Source organism: Culex quinquefasciatus, chromosome 1 (assembly GCF_015732765.1).
Source record: "Culex quinquefasciatus strain JHB chromosome 1, VPISU_Cqui_1.0_pri_paternal, whole genome shotgun sequence".
Lineage (NCBI taxonomy): Eukaryota > Metazoa > Arthropoda > Insecta > Diptera > Culicidae > Culex > Culex quinquefasciatus.
This window is the reverse complement of record NC_051861.1, coordinates 4,083,534-4,104,065: the sequence shown is the minus strand read 5'-3', so window position 1 is coordinate 4,104,065 and position 20,532 is coordinate 4,083,534. Positions and strand designations below refer to the sequence as shown.

The window sequence follows — 20,532 nt, the reverse complement described above, 5'->3', positions numbered from 1 at the left end:
GGGAACCTGTTTCCTCGCTTCATTCTGTAACCACACCGAAGGGTGTTTTTCCAGCAAAAAATCAAAACAAATTTTCGTAAGTGTCAATTTTGACATTACGTTTGACAGGTTGACGATCAATTTCGTCGAGATTTTGACTAGCTGAAGCCGGATTTGCCTAGCTGAAGTCGGATATGCTTAGCTGAAATCGGATTTGCTTGGATTTTTAGGATTTCACACGTTGAGTCGGATTCAATCGGATTTTTTGAAAATGCTGAAATTTTAACCAAAATCCAGGATATTTCACTGTGTCGTTCCCCTCGCAGTTTTCGTGAGTTGCGCGTATCCACCGACAGATGGCAAGTGGGCCTCGTCGGAGTCTGCCCATTAAATACGCAACTCAAACTTTGCATGGGAAACTTTTTTTTCGTGACGGTTTTCGCGGCACGCTCCCTCCAACTTTTCGAGACTAATATTTTAAATTGGCGTATCTCTGAACAAGTTTTTCAACAAAATGATTCCAGAATGCTTATTTTGCCGTTTAAAACCGAAATAAGGCAAACATTATATTTATTTAAACTATTTGCCATTTTCAAATGTTTGGCTAGATAACATCGAAGGCCGCCATCTTAGGCCCACTGGGCCCACAAAAAGAGGTACGCTCAGTTTGTATGGAAGCTGTCAACATGCTCCCGGGCTGTATGAAGGTCATTCGTTTTTGCACCAAAATGTCGTGTGAGTCGTGCGATCGATAATTGAAAATGTTCAACTTAGAAATTCCAATTTTAGATTATTTTTTAAAATTTTAGAATATTTTGAAATTTGAATTGTAAGATTGTAAGATGTAACAAAACGGATCAATTTTGCGGGCATGATCCCCTAGGTATCCCCACTAAGAATTTTGGCTCGAGGTTCGAGTTGATCTGGCTCGAGGTCGAGCCTGAATCGAGTCGAGGCTCGAGCCAAAATTCTCAGTGGGTCATGCAACCTAGCAAACTGATGGTGCTGCCAGAAAAGCTTGAGAAAAAGTTGATGTTTTCAATGGCGGTTTTATCCAGGGTTTTAAGCGAAGATGGCGTTCGAATGGTGAACGCCCGAAATGTCAAAATCGCGCAGTAGCACCAACATTAGAAAAAAAGTATGGCTATCATACCGTGTCACACTTGTTTCGTAATGTTGGTACCACTGTGTGATTTTGACATTTCGGGCGTTCACCATTCGAACGCCATCTTCGCTTAAAAATCTGGATACATTCTGCAACATTTTAAATAGTGGACGAATCTTGGACGAATTCGGACACCTAGTTTCGAGTAGGAATGTCGCAATAGAGAACGCCTAAGCAATGCTGTGGAGCAAAAAAATTGATTTGATTTGATTTAGAAAATTTTCAGAATTTAAAAATATAAACATATAAAAATTTAAGAATTTAAGAATTTAAGAATTTAAGAATTTAAGAATTTAAGAATTTAAGAATTTAAGAATTTAAGAATTTAAGAATTTAAGAATTTAAGAATTTAAGAATTTAAGAATTTAAGAATTTAAGAATTTAAGAATTTAAGAATTTAAGAATTTAAGAATTTAAGAATTTAAGAATTTAAGAATTTAAGAATTTAAGAATTTAAGAATTTAAGAATTTAAGAATTTAAGAATTTAAGAATTTAAGAATTTAAGAATTTAAGAATTTAAGAATTTAAGAATTTAAGAATTTAAGAATTTAAGAATTTAAGAATTTAAGAATTTAAGAATATAGAGTTTAAATCTAGTTTTAAATTTTGAAATTATAGAATGTTATTTTTTATTTTGATTTTTAAAATTTATGTTTTTCTTTTCTATTTCCAAGCAATAAATAAATAAGACGGTATTGTCCTTACATTTTTTAAGTTTATGTCACCCTCCCTTTCAAAATCGGGTTAAAACATCAGGAGGTAATTTCATTTTCCAAATAACTTCAAAACTTTTAATGTAAGTAGAAGTTTAATCATCAGAAAACAATTTGAAATGGATTTTCCTGCGTTGAAAATCACATTTAGCATGTTTGAGCTTATTATTTTTTTTTTTTGAAATTCCGCCATGGAGAAATTTTTATGACTCAACCCCCCAGACCCAATGTCAACCCTGACGATACCGCAAAACTAATCATTAATGATTGTAAAACAACTGGGCTGATTTTTTGCGAATACATGTATTTATATGCGAGCTAGTATGCGAGTGAAATTTACAAACGTTTATAAAAAATTGTACTCGATATAATAATATTGAAAACCCAGAGTTGCCCCATTAAGCCGAATCTCAAAAAGTAGAAGTGTGAAAAGCCAGTTTTTAATAAAATTTAAATTTATGTTAAAAATTTTATATCCAGATTTTCTTTTTTTTTTTAAGTTCCAATAAACTATTGTCTTTTATATGTTTATAGGACCTAATAAAAAAAAACTCTTTTATCATTATGACAAACGACGTTATCAAAGGGCATTGTGCCAAATGACTTTATGCCAAATGGGGTACACCCGGCTGAACCGCTGTAACCAAACCAACACTGTCAAAAGTGTTTTGGAGAACACACGTTTATTTTGGTTTTTGAATTCGTTTCGAAGAAAAGCAAGTTTTTTGGAGTTTTGTCTTTCTAAAAGTTAAATAACCATGTCCAGCTGGAAGAAGGCATCCAAGTCGAACCAGCGGGTGCACCGGGAGCGCGCCCAGCCGGCGGCCCGCGCCGAACTTGGTTTACTCGAGAAGAAAAAGGACTACAAACGGCGCGCCGAAGATCAGCACCAGAAGGATGACACGCTCAAGCTGCTGCGGAAGCGTGCCCTGACCCGTAATCCGGACGAGTTTTACCACCACATGATCAACTCCAAGGTGGAGGGTGGGAAACATGTTGAGCGGGAGCAGGAGGATGAGCACACGCCGGCGCAGGTTCGGTTGATGGAGACGCAGGATCTGAAGTACGTTGGGATGAAGCGGACGATGGAGACGAACAAGATTCGGCGGTTGCAGGGGAAGTTGCACATGACGGAGGTGGCCAATAAGACACGGAACAAGCACGTGTTTTTCGTTGATGGGGACGAGAAAGAGGCGGCGGCTTTTAACGTGGCTGAACATCTGCAAACGCATCCGGATCTGTTGGGGAGGAAAACGAACCGACCCCGGTTGGACCAGCTGGAGCGGATTGTGGTTGCGGGTGGGGCTGATGTGGCGACGATTGCGGCTATGAATGAGGAGCGGGAGAAGTCGTACCGGGAGTTGCAGCGTCGAATCGAGCGAGAGAAGGAACTGACCATCATTCAGCAAAAGATGGAGCTGAAACGGGTGCTGAAGGAGAAGCGGGCCAGCAAGCCGAAACGTGTGGCCAAGGGGACGAAGGATCGAGCGCCGGTGTACAAGTTCAAGTACGAACGCAAGCGTTGAAATGCATATATAATTCTTTATTTTTTTGTAATACAATCAGCTGAATATAATATAATTTGAGAACCACCAGGAAACTTTGTTAATAAACTCGTAACAGTTTGATAAAATTTCGCCGTTCTTTATAAGAAATGTGTGTATAAATTCAAATGTCAATGAGAGTGTGGAAGCAAATGAGTTGTATAATAAAACACGAAAAAAATGAGTCCCTAGTCAAAGTCCATGTCGAAGCCCTTCATGTCGTACTGCTCGGTTAGGGGGGAGCCCTCGTTGACCAGGTTGGCCAGTTCCGAGGCGTCGTATCCGATCAGCTCGCGCAGATCGCACACAAACTTGTACACGAAGCGCTTGCCGTGCACCTTCGAAATCATGTCCCCGTCGTAGTAGTAACGCAGCGCCCGCGACAGCTTCTCGTAGTTCATCGTGGGTTTGTTCTTCCGTTCGCCCCACAGCTGGGCCACCAGCTCCGGATTGCACAGCTTGAACTCGCCTTCGGTACCTGCGGGGGGGATTCGAGTGGGTTAAAATTGGGTTGCTGAAATAATCAACGGAAGTTCTCACCCATCCACTGGATAATCCCGCGATGCTCCTTGTCGGTGAGAATTTCCAGCAAAAACTGCCACAGCTGAATCTGGCCATTGTTGCCACTCCGGTTGCCGCAATAGCTGGGCTCGCTGCCCATGCTGTTGTTCCGCGGAACCTTCCTTAGTATGACCATATCGTCGTCATACGGATCGACGCCACCTCCTCCTCCGCCTCCCCCACCGCCGGAAGCCGGCCCCAGTCCACCGTGCTTCTGCACGACGGCCACAAACTTGCACTTGCGCAGCAGCTCCATGTGCGTCCAGAACAGATCGCCCGGATCGCTCGGCACCTTCTGCTTGAACTCGGCGTGGTCCATGTCGCACAGCTCGCGCCCACTGATGGACCAATCCGCCAGCTTGATGCTCGTCAGCTGGAACGTCCGCACGGCCCACTGAATCCAGTGCTTGACCTGCGCCACCGTCCACTCGATCGGATCGTCCGGAATGTTGAGCCGCTGCTGGTCGCGCTTAAAGTTCGTATCGCAAACCCAACGCAACGCCGCTTGCCCTCCGTCACCCATCTCGTCCTCGTCGTCATCGTCGTCGATTATGGTCGGCGAATCGGCTAGCTCCGGCGGACTCATTTTAGCCACCTTCGCCGGAGACGATCCGTTCGTAACGACGGCCGAGGGCGTTTGAGCGGCCACTTTCTCCGCATTCGCCTCGGCATTTGCCGAACTGATGATGGCCGCGACAGCCGAGGCCGTTTCCTGCTCTTCCTTCGAGCTCAACTTTGCCGGAGAGGACACGGCAGTATCAACTGTAGTAGCGACCGGTGTCGGCGAAGCCGAACCTGCGGCGGCATTATTCACCGGGGAAGCACTGCTGGTCGTCGCCTCCGCATTCGGACCCGAAATGGAAGCTGCAGCGGCGGCGGCAGCCGCCTGAGCCGCAGCCAACTGCAATTCCTGCTGGTAGCTCTCCAGCACATCATCCGTCGGCTTCAACACATCGGCAATATTGATCCGCCGACGGGACGTCTGAACCTGCACGTTAATCTGGACCAATCCCTCCCCCTGCACGCACTGGTCCACCAGATTCTTGTGCGACTCCAGCATCTGCGTGTCCTGCAGCCAAAATTCATAGTGCTTCAGCGACATGCCAATCCGCTGCTCGACGAGGCCCCTACAAAAAACGAAAACAAACGAACAAGGTCACTTCCGGTCATTGACCTTAGCCATCAAGCAAACATCTCACCTCAGGGTGGACAAATTCTCCCGCAGGTCCATGTGCACCACAATCGTGTCGTCGTCATCGTCGGCGTCCCCCAGGAACAGCCCGTTGCCGAAGCCCAGCCCGTCCTCGCCGAGCTGGTCCGGAAGTGGCAGATCCGGTACCTCCATTTTGATGTTGAGCCCGTCCATTCTTTGCGTCGCGAAATTACGTTGCGCTGCTAGAGTCGTTGGTTTTGGATGCACGAAACAACACTTTACCTAGTGGCAGGCGATGCACATCGCGAGTGCAGTTTTAGTATGTTAAGCTAAATTAGTGTGAAATTTAATCTTGTTAGGTACTTTTTTGAAGATCCACATCAACGAAAGCACGCGAAGTGGACTGAATTCAAGTTGTTTTCTCTTTTCTTTAGGATAGAACTGTCAAACTTTGTTTGGTTACAGCGGTACCGCGTCGTTTTGAGGGCACGTTACTGAAGGGTCTCGCTGGAATTTTGTGAGTTGGACAGGGGGCTGCTACCACATGGCATTGGAAAAAAAATTTGATACAGAGTCAAAATTGAGTTATCAAACTAATGTTTAAATTTTGACCTCTTTGTTCGTCGTTTTCCGAGCACGTGGTTTCCTCACGGTTAGTCACGACTGTCATCCACATATAAAGCGAGTGAAGTCAAAATCGAACCAAGTTTTAAGCACGTTGCATTTGAAAGTGTCGTATGCGCATCGAACATAAATAAAAAACTTGTTTAAGCTTAATATAAGTTTGTTTTATATACACGCAGAAAAATAAGGCATATTTGAATCAACAAAACGTTTTGTTGATTTGAAAATCAAGATTTTCGTTTAATCAACGCTAAACGTCAAAGCAACTTTTTCAAAACAACAAAAGATTTTTGTGGAAATGAAAAAATGAAGGTTTGTTTCAACGCAAAATCGGCGTTGATTATATTCAACAAACATTTTGTTGAATCAAACCTTGTACAGGCTGATTCTACAAAATATTTTTCTGCGTGTATATTTAATCTCAGGGAACAACTAGGGGAACTGCATTTCATTTCGTCAAGCACCTAATGTTGGCATATCAGCACTGTGGTGTTCAGTGACAGCTATAGTTTAAAGTTTGTTTGTATTTTATTCATTTTAAACCAACGGTCAGGAAGAATCAAACTAATTTAATTTTATTTCAAGGTAACTGAAGATTTTAAATTTTTTAGTTTAGTTTAGTGAGTTTGGTTGTATTGCATCGTCAAGTAGAACTTTGTTTTATTGATCTAATATTGTGGATTTAGCTCGTAGCTGGATTTTCTGGCATCTTCTCACGGTCATTGGAAACGGTCGTGGATAGACCTAGGGGTTCCCAGTTGGAGTAAAATAAAATCAATTTATAAGGCTTTATAGGCCCAGTGAAAAAAATATAATTTAACCCAAAAATGACGAACTTCTCGTCACAGTGTCCTGATGCAAACAATGATCCAGCTCGAGCTGTCACAGCCCTGCGGAGTATATTGGCTGACATATCGGGCGGCCAGCCAAAAAAACTAGCTAGAAGTCGCCTGACAAAAAACTTTTGCTAGAAAGAGATAGGAAACCTGATGCAAACAAACGTCCAGCTGTAATGTAAACATACTTTGAATGTGTTGGTAAATTTCTGACTAAAAAGCCTTATAGAAAAATTATGGATTAAAATTTTGCTTTTTTATCACTTCTCCGACATCAGGAATAATTGTTTGAACATGCTCGCAATTTTTTTATTCGGTCGGAAAAATATTATTTTTCATGAAAAAACTTTCATTTTTAATCACATGATCACCCCTAATTCTGGCTCGATGCCGCCATCATGCGACCGCGTGCTCCGTTTGTTTGTCAACAAAGCTGCAGCTGGATGGTGAGACGAAGTGAGGGGGGGGGGGGGGGAGAGATTTTGACATTTTTATGCCCGCATCTGACCCGCCGCCTATTTCGTCGGTCGTTGAGCCGCCGGTCGTTTCCAGTGACCGAGTCCAGCTAGGTCTAGAGCTAGGCACTGATCGTACAATAAATGTAAAATGTGGAAAAATTTACGTAATAATTGAAATTATCTCGCAAATATACAGAAAAGATAAAAAAAAATCTGGCAAAAAATAATGTGGGAACAAAATTTATGTATTTATTTCATACGACCTTTTCAAAAACCACGCGTAAAAAATATTGACAGCGTCTCTGGCGGGGCGAATGGAATGCTCCATTTGGATTCGCTGATTCGAATGCCGTTCCAATCGATCACTGACGAACTGACGTCACCCCGAATTCAAACTTGACCGCACTTTCCTATCTTCCTTCTCACTCACCCTCAGCGATCAGCGACTGTCAAACAGACGATTTGACAGATGCGCAACTGCAGTTGCTGAGAAACTTTCTGGAACATCAAATGAAAATGGGGGTAAGCATTTTGAAACCTAAAAACTTTTGCGAATTCGGAACTCGACGGTGAATATTTGCAAAGCTTGCATTATTCGTCCCGCCCGTGTGGATCAATCGGACCGCACACTGGACTCACAATCCAGAGGTCGCTGGTTCGAATCCCGCGGCGGGCGCTCTAAAATTATTTGTGTAAATATGGGTATTCGGCGCCGTCGCTCCGTGCCATACTTTCATACACTTAGGAGCCCAGGGCGGCGAAGTCCTTGTAGTTAAAAAGGAAGACACTAGTGGTTGGTACTAGCAATGGTGGCCGACAGCTATAAAGTCAACTTCGTTTCGTTGCATTATTTAATGGGAACACATTGCGTTAAACTTCCAAATTAGGCTTTTCGTAACATTTCCATTCCAACTCTAATCTTCTATTTTCAATTGTTGTTCCAGAATTCTTCACAGCAAGGAAGTAGCTGGATGTGACAAAACGTCGAACTCGAATTATGACAATGGCCGAAGAAGAGAATAGTACAAATAGTAAAGAAGGACGCGACACCCACATCAAGGTGGTGTAAATTGAGCTGTTTAAACCGAAAGATGCAAGTTACATAAATCATTTAGTTGCAGAGACGAAACAAAACAAACAAAAAGATTCCGGGAAATTGACCGTGCATAACATTACGTTCGGCAATTTCAACGCGCCCATCACATCTACGCCTAAATCATGAATACCTCATTTGCTGCGGGACTCGATCGATAGTCAAAGAGAAGAGTTTGAGAATTTTCCAGCAGTTTCCGTTGATGGTTTGTATTTGTTTTTTTTTTGTTATGATCAAATAGTATCTAACGTGAATTATTTTCGCAGGAATGGAGACAGCTCGCTCAAACCTTCTATTGCAGATCGATGGTCATTTGCAGGATGGGCAGGCCACGTCCCGAGACCAGATGTCCAATCCCTTACAGTTTGCATCCCGATGGAAGGTCCAGCTGGAGCATTCCCCGGCGCAGTCAATCTTTCGGTCCGAACACGATCTGGAAAGGAATCGTTGGAACGTCCAGAAAGATCCTAATTTTAAACAGATTATGGAGTGCACGTTATAAATGAGGAATTAGTAAGGGAGACCAGTATCGTGAAGTCCGTAATAGAAGTGAGAATTCTCATGAAAGTGAAATGATGCCAAAAATATTTTCCCAGTCTCCGTATGTAAAGTTTCAAATTTAAATTTATGGAAGGTGTGATAACAGATGTGATATTGGAACAAAAATGCGCTCGATTTAAATTTTCTGTTTATTAACGTTTTTATTGATCTTTTTTAAAGGTTTTCCTTTCTCAAAGAAATAATAAATTAAGATGATATTCATTCATTCTTCTTCTTCATTTTCATATTAAAAAAATGTTCAACATAAGAAACTAAAATATAGACGAGACTAAAAATAAAAACAGATAAAAACTAATGATACAAAGAAGGCGGACTCTTAAAAACAGATAAAAACCTAGAAACATGTGTGAAAAATGGGTGATATTTTATAACCGTTTTAAAATAATAATAAAAATTAAAAAAAAGTACAGAGTATGGAAAAATAAACTTAATCGAGCATTATCGTACTTTTTTGATAGTAATAACTAGGATAACATTAAGTTGTGTATTTTTTCTTTCTCTTTCTCTCGCTCGCTGATTTGCTGTGCTTTTGTGCGATGTGATTGTTTGCTGCTTCTTTTGATGGTGCGTCGTGGGTTTCAAGATTTGTCTTTATCTCGTGGATTGCCGCGGGTGGTTGGTAAAGGTCCTGCCTGTTCGAAATTCCGGAAACGGGTGACTTGTTTCGAGATTTTCGTTTCTTTTTTTCATGTTCGTTTAACATGTCTTTCATGAAAAAATAATGTTTAAAAAAATCGCGCGCTTGCACTACGCACCTTGCACTTAAAGATTGAGGGAGGACTACGCTTCTGAACTGTGTATAGTTCGATATGGCTTGCTCTGCAGGGCATTCCGAGAAAAAAGAGAAGGCACGCACGCACGCACACACACACAACGAACGACGCATTGTTTCTGGATTGGTGTTCCGGGGGGGCCGAGAGAGTGCAGGGATTGGTTGGGAGACACGGGGGAAATGGCAATTTGAGTGGGATGGCGACGACGACGACGGGAGTAAAAAAAGGGGAGAGGGATGTGGGGGTGTGCCTTATACTTCGACCTTGAAGGGCGAACCGGGGATGTGGTCGTCGCCCCATTTTACCAGCAGGATGTAGTCGCCACGTTCGCGCACCAGATAGTTGACCTGGTACTGGTTGCGTCCGGTATGCTTGATGAACACCTCGTCGCAGGGTCCCTTTGGTCCGTAAATGCCAACGAAAAGGATATTGTTTCCTGTTTTATTTTTTGAAAGGGGTAAGACATGTTGGTCAGAGTGTTCGATTGGATTTATAAGCGATTAGCTACTAACCGGCGTCTCCGGCGTTTAACGTAAACTGGTTCTGTTTGCCCATGTAAGCCTTCTTCAGGCCCATGCCCTTGGATTGGATTTTGCTGGCGTCCGACTTGAAGATGGGCAGGATGACTCCTGCTCGGTTGCCACCCTTGGAGACCTTGGCGACGGTTTCGACAATGACGGAGGACGTTTCCTGACCGCCCTCTTCCGCGAGTTTCTCCCCTGTAATGCCTTGGAGTCAAGGGTACTGTATTCTATACGACTATTCTACTTGAAAGCCCGGTACTAACCTGTGCAGTTGATCTTGAACGGCGACCCGACGATGTGCATCTGGTTGTACTTGATGGTCATGTAGTAGTGTCCGGGCAGCAGTGGCGTGTATCGCACCTTGTAGCCCTCCTCGACCTCGGTACAGTCCATGGCGACCTTGGAGGGGCCATCGACGGTGACCGCGAGCGTTCCGGCGCCGGCGTTGCAGGTATCGATGATGAGGTCCGTCTTCTCGCCGGTCTTGACATCGCCCAGACCCTTACCAGAGGCGTGCACGGCCGCCGGGTCGACGTCGTCCTTGCCCACCTTGATGCGGTACGGCGATCCGGGGATGTGCACGCCGTTGAACTTGACGTGGATCGCGTGGATGCCGTTTTCGCGCGGGTAGAAACGCACCGAGTACTGGTCCTGGTCGATCAGCTGGATGAAGCAATCGTCCTCGTTGTTGGACGGGGCCACGACCTGTTTGCAAATTATTTACAACGTTTGAAACTCATAGAAAACACCACGCGATTTTTTTCAGTGCACGTGGTTTCGAGCTGTCACTTTGTGTCAAACTCAAAGAAAAGTTCGCATTTGACGTTTGTTGACCGTTTTACAGTGCGTTGAAACGAATTTCTAAAACCTATCCGAAATTGAACCCACCTTCGCGTCCAGATCGCCCTTGGCGCCGTTCTTCCGCACCATAAACTGGGCCGGCTTGTCGGCCTGCACCGGGCCGGACGGGAACTGCGCAATCTCCAGCTTGTGCGCCTCGCCCATCGCCGGCGACACGTACACCTTGAACGGCGAGTCCGGGATGTGGCGGTCGTTAAACTTGAGCCCGATGCGGTAGTCGCCTGCAAGTGGAAGTCATTACTTTCGGAACTTTCTAGTGGGGGATGCTAGCCCGAAACTCACCTGGCTCCGAAACCAGGTACGACACGTCGCACGAGCCGTCCTTGCGGTCCTTGAACTCGATGTCGGCCTTGCTGGGGCCCTCGACCGAGATGGCCAGAGTGCCGCCGCCGGCTTCGCGCGTCCACACGTTGAACTCGCAGGGCACTCCCTGCTCGCCGTGCTCCAGTCCGGGACCGCCGGCCTTGACCAGATGGGCGCCGGTGTCCTTGAGCGGGCCAACCGTGAACTGGAATGGAGATCCTAAGAGACGAGAAGTTAGAGCCGATCTACGGGACTGGGTTGCGGCGCGACCTACCAGGAATATGGATCTGCTTGTACTTGACGGAGACGGTGTGCACGCCGAGTTCCTTCGGGACAAAGTGGACCGCGTACAGGCCATCCTCGATCTCCTGGATTTCGGCGTCCTCGGTGACTCCGCCCGGCGAGGTGACCGTCGCGGACAGATCGAACGAGGTGATTCCGGGCATCTTGAAGGTCAGCTTGCACTGGCTGCCAACTTCGGTGACGGGGACCGCCTCCCGTTGGCGCTGGATCTTCTCGCGCTGTCGGTTGGTGCCCTCGCCGGAAACTTTCACGGTGAAGGGCGACCCGTTGACGTGGTGATCGGCAAACTTGAGATTGACGATGTAATAGCCCGGCTCGGTTGGCTTGTACGAAATGTTGAGCGTTCCGTCGTCCTTGTCCGTACACTGGATCTCGGCCTTGCTCGGGCCTTCGATGGACAGCGACAGACCACCGTAGCCGGCGTTGCGGGTGTCCACGGAGAACACATTATCGGCGTGGGTCTTGCCCTCCTTCAGCGCGTCGCCGGTCACGAGGACCTTCTTGGCGTCACCGACTTCTCGTTCACAAACCTTCACCTTGAACGGTGAGTTGGCAATGTGCTTGCCGAGCCGTTTCACGGAGACGGTGTGCTCACCGACTTCGCGCGGCGTGAACGAGATTCCGATGTTACCAGAGGGCATGCGCTTCAAGAAGCACGGTTCCTCCAGACCAGACGGCGCCTGGATCGAGGCATTCAACGACCGCAGGTCCTGGTCGGAGATCACTCCCGGCAGGGTCACTTCGAGCACGAGCCCACCGAAATTTGGTTACGCTTGCGGCCCTCGCCCGTTATCTTGGCAAAGTACGGCGAACCCTTGATGTGCTTGTCTCCGAAGCGAACCGTAATCTTGTACTCGCCGGGAGCGGTCGGCAGGTAGGACACCGACACCGTTCCGTCCTTGTTGTCATGGTAGGTAATCTAGAGCGGGGGAATCAACGGTTACTTTGTTTTTCGTGTAATGCTGCAGCTGTCAAAATTGCAACTCTAAAGTGAAACTACGCATATTTGCTTAATTATTAATCAATTTGACAGTTCCAATTCCACTCACATCCGCCTTGCTCGGTCCCTCGACGGCCATCTGCAGCCCACCGGCGCCGGCCCCCTTCGTCGAGATGGTAAAGATGGCCGGTTCGCCGGTCACGCCGTGCGTCAGGCCCGGCCCGTACGCCGTCACGTACCCGCTCGAGATGGAGTCCACGTGGAACTTGAACGGCGAGCCCTGCACGTGCTCCCCGTTGTACTTGACCGCCAGCTCGTGGATGCCCTCCTCCTTGGGGTCGTACCGGATCGACACGGTGCCGTCGTGGTTGTCGTCGATCACCGGTTTGTCCATCTCGCCGCTCGGCATCTTGATGTCAGCTGCAGGAAAAAAGACATGGAAAGAAAAACGGTGAGTCACCACTTTGAAATGCTTGGCATTCGGACGATGATTCAAAAAACTTTCATTAAGTTATAATTTCACGCTCGTTTTCACGCAACATTCGACGAGAGAGAGAGCGAAAAAAAAACTCATGATATATTCCAGAAATATTTTAATCTTTCCCAGCCCATACCATCGACGAGCTCACCTCCTCATTCACAAGATCGTTCTACATATTTCTACACCAGGGGGAAAAAAAAGAAAAAGAAAATCCGGATCCTACACCTGTTGTGTGGGGCATCTTTTTGGCAACCAGATTTATGGGAATATTCTTTTCCGCAGGCGGCGTGCGATTGGTCATCCGCGCCGTCGACGAGTGGGTTATTTTTGAAAAAAAACCCGCTCAAAAAATTTGAAGTGGGATTTTTTTTTTCTCTGGTCTGCCTAAGTTGGCTCTTACTAATACATATTTTGGGTTTGTAGTGCGAGGAGAAATTTTTGATTATAATCGATCCTGAGTGGGTAACTTGGTGGGTAGGACAGCGAGGAAGGATTTTGTTTCTGAAAATTATCATGCGTCTCCATATGATTGTTGTTTTTTAGGCTGCACGATGGAGTTGCAGGGTCCTTTATAAACCTTGTTATTTTTTTAAATTTCCCATACAGTTTAACACCAAACAGCAAAGTTATTTAACTGGTCGACATTCAAAATCACTCAGTTTTCGCCAAAACCGGAACATCACAGAAATTACTATAGGCAGATGGGGCAGTAGGGTGGAATCGAGTTATATGAGAAAATTTAAATTATATATATCCGGAATGAAATTTGTAATAAAATTACTATGGGGAAACTAGCATTTTCATATTAGCACCATACTGTCTTCGGGAGAGTTGTTCAGGACATCCAGGTCTATACTTCTGCGGTGTTAGCTTCATAAACTAACAAAACATGAATTTTGTAAATTTAATGTGTGAAAATGCTAGTTTCCCCATAGTGATTTTCATACAAATTTCATTCGCTTTGCGCCAATCATGGGCGGAACCCACGAGGTGGTCACTCCAAATATATTGCATGTATTTCATAAGTTGATCCGTATGTGCATCCATATTTACCATATTTACGTGCATACACGATTCCTCTATGAATTTTATTTCAGTGTTTTTTCACAGCTGTCATCGCAAAAGTGCTCACTGCTGATTGTTTACAAAACAAAACAAATCTCTTGGTTCTTACTGTTCTCCGGCCAATTTTTTTGTGTCGCAAGGCTGGGTAGAATTCCGGGGAGTAATCGGGATGGAGTTGAAGCTACGTTAGTTCCCATGCAGCTGAGATTCAGTTGCATTTCCCGGCCGGGAGATTCGCTGGTGCTCTATTATCATCCGGCAATTTCTAGGGTCAGCGTAGTAAAGCCGGATATTCCATTGTTTTGTGTTGAAATAAGTGCGTGTTCCGGACTCAGTAAGGCTAGCCAGCAAGCGAGATGGTAACCCTGGAGGACAAGTCGATCGAGCTGCTGGATGTGGACCCGCAGGAGACGGAGGAATACGAGGCGGCGGTGGTAGTGCTGGACTCCCTGCGGAAGGGCAAGCGCGCCGTCGTCAAGACTTCAACGCGGCAGACGCACTTTTTGCCCGTGATTGGCCTGGTTGATCTGGAGAAGCTAAAAACGGGCGATTTGGTGGGCGGCGTGAACAAGGATTCGTATCTTATCCTAGAGACACTTCCGGATGAGTATAACGCGAGCGTCAAGGCGATGGAGGTGGACAAACGAACCACCGAGCAGTACAAGGACATTGGTTGGACAAGTAAATCCAGGAACAGATTGAGGCCGTCGTGCTGCCGATGACGCAAAGTACACGTTGAACCTGGAAATTCATCCGTCGAAGGGAATACGCAAACAAAATCGACCTTCCTGAAGTTGGCCGGCCCGCAGCTGGTGCAAATGTTCATCGGAGACAGTGCCAAGCTCGTACGGGACGCGTTCGCACTGGCCAAGGAAAAGTCGCCGGCGATTACTTCCTGCACGCGTCTCAGCCTTAATTCTATTTTTGTATTGTTAAATATGATGAAAAAATAAACAATATCGACCCCTCCTCTTCCTTTTCCCCCCATGCGACAACGCGTACGGTTGCACCGCAAATTATTTGCCGAATTTGTCATTTGTTTGACCATGTGCATTGAACGATGACACCTGGATGACAATGTTTTGCTTCTCGGAGTAGATGCAGTGGGTGGGGAAAACGACCGTCCTCCGGCAACGGTTCGCCCGCAGTTTCTTATAGTAACCACCCACGATCGGGGCTAACACAGAACCGCCCTTTAGCTTTCCCGACTCCCGGAGGTACTCCACAAACGTCTCGCTCCATTCCTTTGACCTCTGCTTGCGCTTCTTCTAACTCTCCCCGTCGGTATCGCCATCAAACAGCGGCAAGGAAACGTCCGGTCGGAACGCCTCCACTAAAGTCATGTCACTTTCCGCGGTGAATTTTTTTCGCCCGCTGCGGACAAATACCGCCACCGGCTGGAACTAGACTAGATCGCGGGAGTCTTATCTTTAGACTCGATCCGGCGGCACCATACTCCATCATGACGTACTCGGTGTTCCTGCCGTCATCAACCAATTCCGACCCCAGCCGCATTCGCTTCTTGAGTAAAAGTGCTGTCGTTTCTGGTCCCGCTGTCGCAATCTTCGTAGGACACCGGAAATTCCGTAGGTGACAAAAATTCCTTAAGCTGGAAAAAATAATTTATTGGAGTGGTGACAGTTTGAAAACGAAGGAAACAAACAAGTGACAGTTCTGAACTGTCATTATCCACACTGAACAAAATTTCGTTCCGAACATCGTGCAGGTAAATAATATTTACGATATTTACCAAATATTTACGAAAGTTAATCCAATGCGCTACGGATCAACCATGTGCCCAACCCCGTGGCGGAACCAATCGCTCCCTAATTTTAGGAGCTTGTTTGGGACCCTAATATTTACCCAAGAAATGTGAAAAAAACAATTTTCGATTTACCCTAATGGGGCAGCTTCCAGATAAGAGTGAATTTTACTCAGATCTTGGTTACTTTCACTCAATATTCGTTGAATTTTGAGTCAAATTCATTCAAATCTGACAGATTATCCGTTTACTAATTTCTGAGAAGGTTCGGTTCGGATGAAAACTAAGTGATTTTGAATGTGCGTGTACAGAGCCTACTCAATTCTTAAAAAAAGTATTAGACTATGACAAACAAACAAACAAACTCGCACTTTTTCGTGAATGACAAAGCAGGCAAACTGCTAAACTGTCAAAAAGTGCGAGTTTGTTTGTTTTTTTGTCATAGTCTAATACCTCCTTTAGTAAGGTGAGTTTTGATAAAAACTGAGTGATTTGAAATCAGGAAGTAGTCCCATACTCAGAGTCACCCTTTAAAAGGGAATTTTTAAGGAATTGGTTCTGTTTTGGAGTATAATTGAACAATAATGGAACACTGATATTCAAGCTAGTATGACACTTTGAAATTTGTGAAAAAATTACAGGAAGTTTTAGAATTACCAAAAAAGTTCAAACTGCCTATCCGATATTTTCTCGTGTTGTTCCAGATTTCTATCACTCAAAGCCTTAAAGTTCATTTCTAGAGTTTTCATTGAAAAGGTCCTATAAACATATGAAACACAATAGCTTATAGGACCTATTAAAAAAAAAGGTGCAGGTGGTTATGTTACACATGACCAGTATGACAAAGAACTTTGCTAGATGATTGTTGAAATTTTCGATTAGAACGTCCGATCCAAATTTCCCCATGATTCCCTTATAATTACACAAGACAACTCTTTTGTGGTCTATTTCGTCACTCCCTTGTGGACCACCGATCAGTGAGGTACTCCTGGATATTAGCTCCTGAAAAGTGCTTTAAAAGTGCAAAAAATGCCTCACGGCAAGAAAAAGAGGCGGTCCTCACCAGCAGGATCGGCAGATTTGAAGAAGCTAAAGAATGCCGAAGCGCTACCTGCAAAGCCAGGCAGTTTGAGCAAGGACGCTCAAAATTCGTCTGGAAACCAGTTCGCTACCCTCCCTGTGGACGTGAGCGAGAAGGAAGAATTTGAACGACGGGAAAAGTTGCCACCCATTTTTGTGAAAACATCGTCATCGGATTCGGTGCGAAAGTGGCTGACCGGATTTATCAAATCTGGTGCTTTACGAGCTTCCATTCGCTTGTGTGCTGATGGACTCAAAATTCTGCTACCTACCAGAAAGGATTACAACTACGTTCGGGATTTCCTGAACAACACCAAGATTGAATACTACAGCCATGACGATCCAGGTAAACGCCCCATGAAACAGGTCCTCCGTGGCCTGTACGACATGGATGTGAGTGTGCTGAAAGAAGAGCTCAAAACTTTTAAGTTGAACGTGATCGAAGTCTTCAAGATGACGAGACACAACAAGGACATCAAATATCGTGATCAACTGTACCTGGTTCATCTCGAGAGAGGATCGACAACGCCGTCTGAGCTGAAAGCAGTTCGGGCAATTTTCAACATCATCGTGACTTGGGAACGTTATCGTCCAGTGCACCGTGACGTGACGCAGTGTTCGAACTGTTTGCAGTTTGGACATGGTGGAAGGAACTGTTTCATCAAGAGTCGTTGTGCAACCTGCGGAGGTGAGCATAAAACTCAAGCATGCGAAACAATCAACGAGAACATCGAAGCTAAATGCTTCAATTGCGGCGGCGACCATTCGACCAAGAATCGAAGCTGCCCAAAACGTGCTGAGTTTGTAAAAATTCGGCAGCAAGCGACGACGAGGCACCAACCAAATCGTCGCAAAACACCACCAGCATACACGGACGTGGATTTTCCTGCTTTGGCGTCACCTGTAGCGGGATCTGTTCGAGTGGTTCCAAATCTGCAGCCATTGCCGTTGAATCAGCGGCAAAAAGTTGCAGAGAATACAACACCTCCAGGCTTCAGACAGCAACCGAGGGAAAACCAACCAGCATCAACGGATGAAGGCAGCAGTGACCTGTTTTCTCCACAAGAACTTCTGAACATTTTCATCGAGATGACAACAACACTGCGTGGGTGCAAAACTCGTGCGGAACAAGTAAGAACGCTTGGAGGATTTATCTTAAAATACAGTTCGTAGTTTACTCGTTCTAATGATTTTGAATATTTCAATGAAATTATTTTTTTAGTTTTAAGTTAGGATTAGTTGTTAAAGTGATTTTTTTTCTTTTTTACCCAAATGTATTCGATTAAATGCAATAATGTAAAACAATTTGAAGTAAATAAAATAAATGTTATCAGTTAATAATAAAACGAAAAATACAACAAAGATGAAGAGCATTAGGCCATACCACTTAGCATGTAAAAGAAATGTAATTATTATAAGAAAGTTCAATAAAGACATATTTAATTTCAAAAAAAAATTGGTCTATTTCGTGGCTCTGAAACAGGCTGTTTGATTTGTAAAGTTTTAAGACATTATATCAACGTCCTATCGAACTAAGGGGATGAAAATTGCAAGTGGAGCTGAACTGCCCTATTCAGGGCTCTAATTGATTACGAAATAGTTATTCTAAATTTCCAGAAACAGATTTCAGAAGTTTAACAGTCATTTTTCCCCAACTCTTATGGTTCGGCAAATGTCCCCCCATCGGAACATCCCCGGGGCCTCCGGCCACTTCGGAGTGTGGCCACTACTGCCGAAATTCCAAATTTCATGTCCAGTATCAAAATCCATAAAGTTTGATACCCATATTGCCCCAACTCTTATGGTTCCGCAAATGTCCCCCCATCGGAACATCCGCGGGGCCCTCCGGATTGTGGCCACTACTGCCGAAATGTCAAATTTCATATCCAGTATCAAAAACCCTAAAGTTTGATACCCATATTGCCCCAACTCTTATGGTTCGGCAAATGTCCCCCCATCGGAACATCCGCGGGGCCTCCGGCCACTCCGGATTGTGGCCACTACTGCCGAAATGTCAAATTTCATGTGCAATATCAAAAACCCTACAGTTTGATACCAATATTGCCCCAACTCTTATGGTTCGGCAAATGTCCCCCCATCGGAACATCCGCGGGGCCTCCGGCCACTCCGGATTGTGGCCACTACTGCCGAAATGTCAAATTTCATATCCAGTATCAAAAACCCTAAAGTTTGATACCCATATTGCTATAACTCTTATGGTTCGGCAAATGTCCCCCCATCGGAACATCCCCGGGGCCTCCGGCCACTCCAGGTGGTGGCCACTACTGCCGAAATGTCAAATTTCATGTCCAGTATCAAAAACCCTAAAGTTTGATACCCATATTGCCCCAAACTCTTATGGTTCGGCAAATGTCCCCCCATCGGAACATCCGCGGGGCCTCCGGCCACTCCAAGTGATGGCCAATTCCAATTCCCGCTCATGCCGGCTGGCATGTCCATGCCTCCAGGCTATCTGCTCCCGGGCCTCCAGGCCGTCTGCAAACGGGCCACCAGGCCATCTGCTCCTGATGTGTTCTCGTCGACGGCCAGCAACAGACTGAATTTTCGGGACCGACCGAGCCGAGTTTTGTTAATTTAGATCGGGGACGTATGCCCCGCCTCTTTGCACCCATTCTCCTACATCTCCTTATTCGCTTTTTGCCGCGTCGAAGATCCGAAAATTATGAGGTAGAGTGGGGGTGATTTTAGATACATCAATCTCACGTCTCTATATTGACTGATTGGGAAACGTTTGTTCAACCAACCAGCGTGCACCAAAAAGAGGGGAAATTTGCCGAGAGGGGAATTCGTCACGTAACGTTTTCGCTTCGCGAAAATTTTGGATTGACACCCCGTATAGAAACCTTAGGACAAAGTTCTTTGTCAAAAAACTCTAGTTTTGCCAAAGAAATATTTTTAAGCCGTTTCGATTTGGAAAGAAACCCGTAAAGCAAAACTTGACTAGGTCATTTGCAAATAACGATCAATACATAAAAAGGAATAACATGATACAAATTAGCTCCTCTCAAATGTTAGTCGTAATTAAAAAAAAAAATAGAATTGGAATTACAGTGGACTTCTGGCTGTCGATCTTCTCGATATCAATAATCCATCATTTTGCTCCAGCCGCCAATATTTTTTTCAGTCCCTTCAAATAGATTGCTTTGATTTTTCGTTCTATAATTTGATATCTCCCGCTCTCGATGGTCCCTTCAATATCGACAACGAGAGAGTCCACTGTATATTGTATTCTTTTGCAAGAAAATTTAATAAAATTTCGCCATTTTAAATTGAATTAATGTAATAAAACAAGACTCGATTATCAGAAGTCCTCGGAAAAATTCACTTCGGATAATCCAATCACGATTTTTTTTCTTTGGCTTGTTTTGGGTGCCTAAGTCCAAGTATGATCCCAAACATTCTCTAATGCGATTTGGAAATTTTCAATGATGAAAATATTGACAAAATGCATTTGGTAACAAGCAATCAACCACACAAGTTTAACTAAAATGGGGTCGCAGACCTTTAATTTGATGTAAAAAGTGAGTTTTTTTTGTTTATGATGGATTATCCGGAATTCCTAAGAAACCTTCGGATAATCGAGTCTTAACAGTATCCAGGTTTTTAAGCGAAGATGGCGTTCGAATGTTGAACGTCCGAAATGTCAAAATCGCGCAAGAGCACCAACATTAGAAAAAAAAATGCGGCTGTCATGCCATGGCACACTTTTTTCGTAATGTTGGTACCACTGC

At 44.9% G+C, this 20,532-nt stretch overlaps 3 protein-coding genes across 3 annotated transcripts in view; 1 reads left to right on the top strand and 2 right to left on the bottom strand.

Annotated features, from left to right (window-relative positions):
• The first annotated feature begins 2,519 nt into the window (after positions 1-2,519).
• LOC6032652 (probable U3 small nucleolar RNA-associated protein 11) lies at positions 2,520-3,583 on the top strand. Its single transcript, XM_001843167.2, has one exon. The coding sequence runs from the start codon at positions 2,617-2,619 to the stop codon at positions 3,382-3,384; it is 768 nt and encodes a 255-aa protein (XP_001843219.2). The 5' UTR covers positions 2,520-2,616; the 3' UTR covers positions 3,385-3,583.
• On the bottom strand, positions 3,405-5,532 carry LOC6032653 (DNA-binding protein Ets97D). The gene is made up of 3 exons (XM_038248296.1): positions 5,163-5,532; positions 3,943-5,090; positions 3,405-3,880 (listed from the first exon to the last, which is right to left on the bottom strand). The coding sequence occupies exons 1-3, from the start codon at positions 5,327-5,329 to the stop codon at positions 3,591-3,593; spliced, it is 1,605 nt and encodes a 534-aa protein (XP_038104224.1). The 5' UTR covers positions 5,330-5,532; the 3' UTR covers positions 3,405-3,590.
• A 4,180-nt stretch (positions 5,533-9,712) lies between these two features.
• The window catches only part of LOC6032657 (filamin-A), a 74,037-nt gene continuing 63,217 nt past the window's right edge, over positions 9,713-20,532 (bottom strand). The window contains 8 exon segments of the mRNA XM_038249689.1: positions 9,713-9,897; positions 9,974-10,180; positions 10,249-10,690; positions 10,874-11,067; positions 11,129-11,368; positions 11,424-12,197; positions 12,200-12,371; positions 12,502-12,812. Coding sequence (XP_038105617.1) covers positions 9,713-9,897; positions 9,974-10,180; positions 10,249-10,690; positions 10,874-11,067; positions 11,129-11,368; positions 11,424-12,197; positions 12,200-12,371; positions 12,502-12,812 — 2,525 coding nt within the window.

Coding starts and splice junctions, on each gene's coding strand:
- LOC6032652 (XM_001843167.2), top strand. CDS start 2,617: ATGTCCAGCTGGAAGAAGGCATCCAAGTCGAACCAGCGGGTGCACCGG.
- LOC6032653 (XM_038248296.1), bottom strand. CDS start 5,329: ATGGACGGGCTCAACATCAAAATGGAGGTACCGGATCTGCCACTTCCG. Junction 5,091..5,162: donor GAGAATTTGTCCACCCTGAG/GTGAGATGTTTG, acceptor CGTTTTTTGTAG/GGGCCTCGTCGAGCAGCGGA. Junction 3,881..3,942: donor CGGGATTATCCAGTGGATGG/GTGAGAACTTCC, acceptor TCCCCCCCGCAG/GTACCGAAGGCGAGTTCAAG.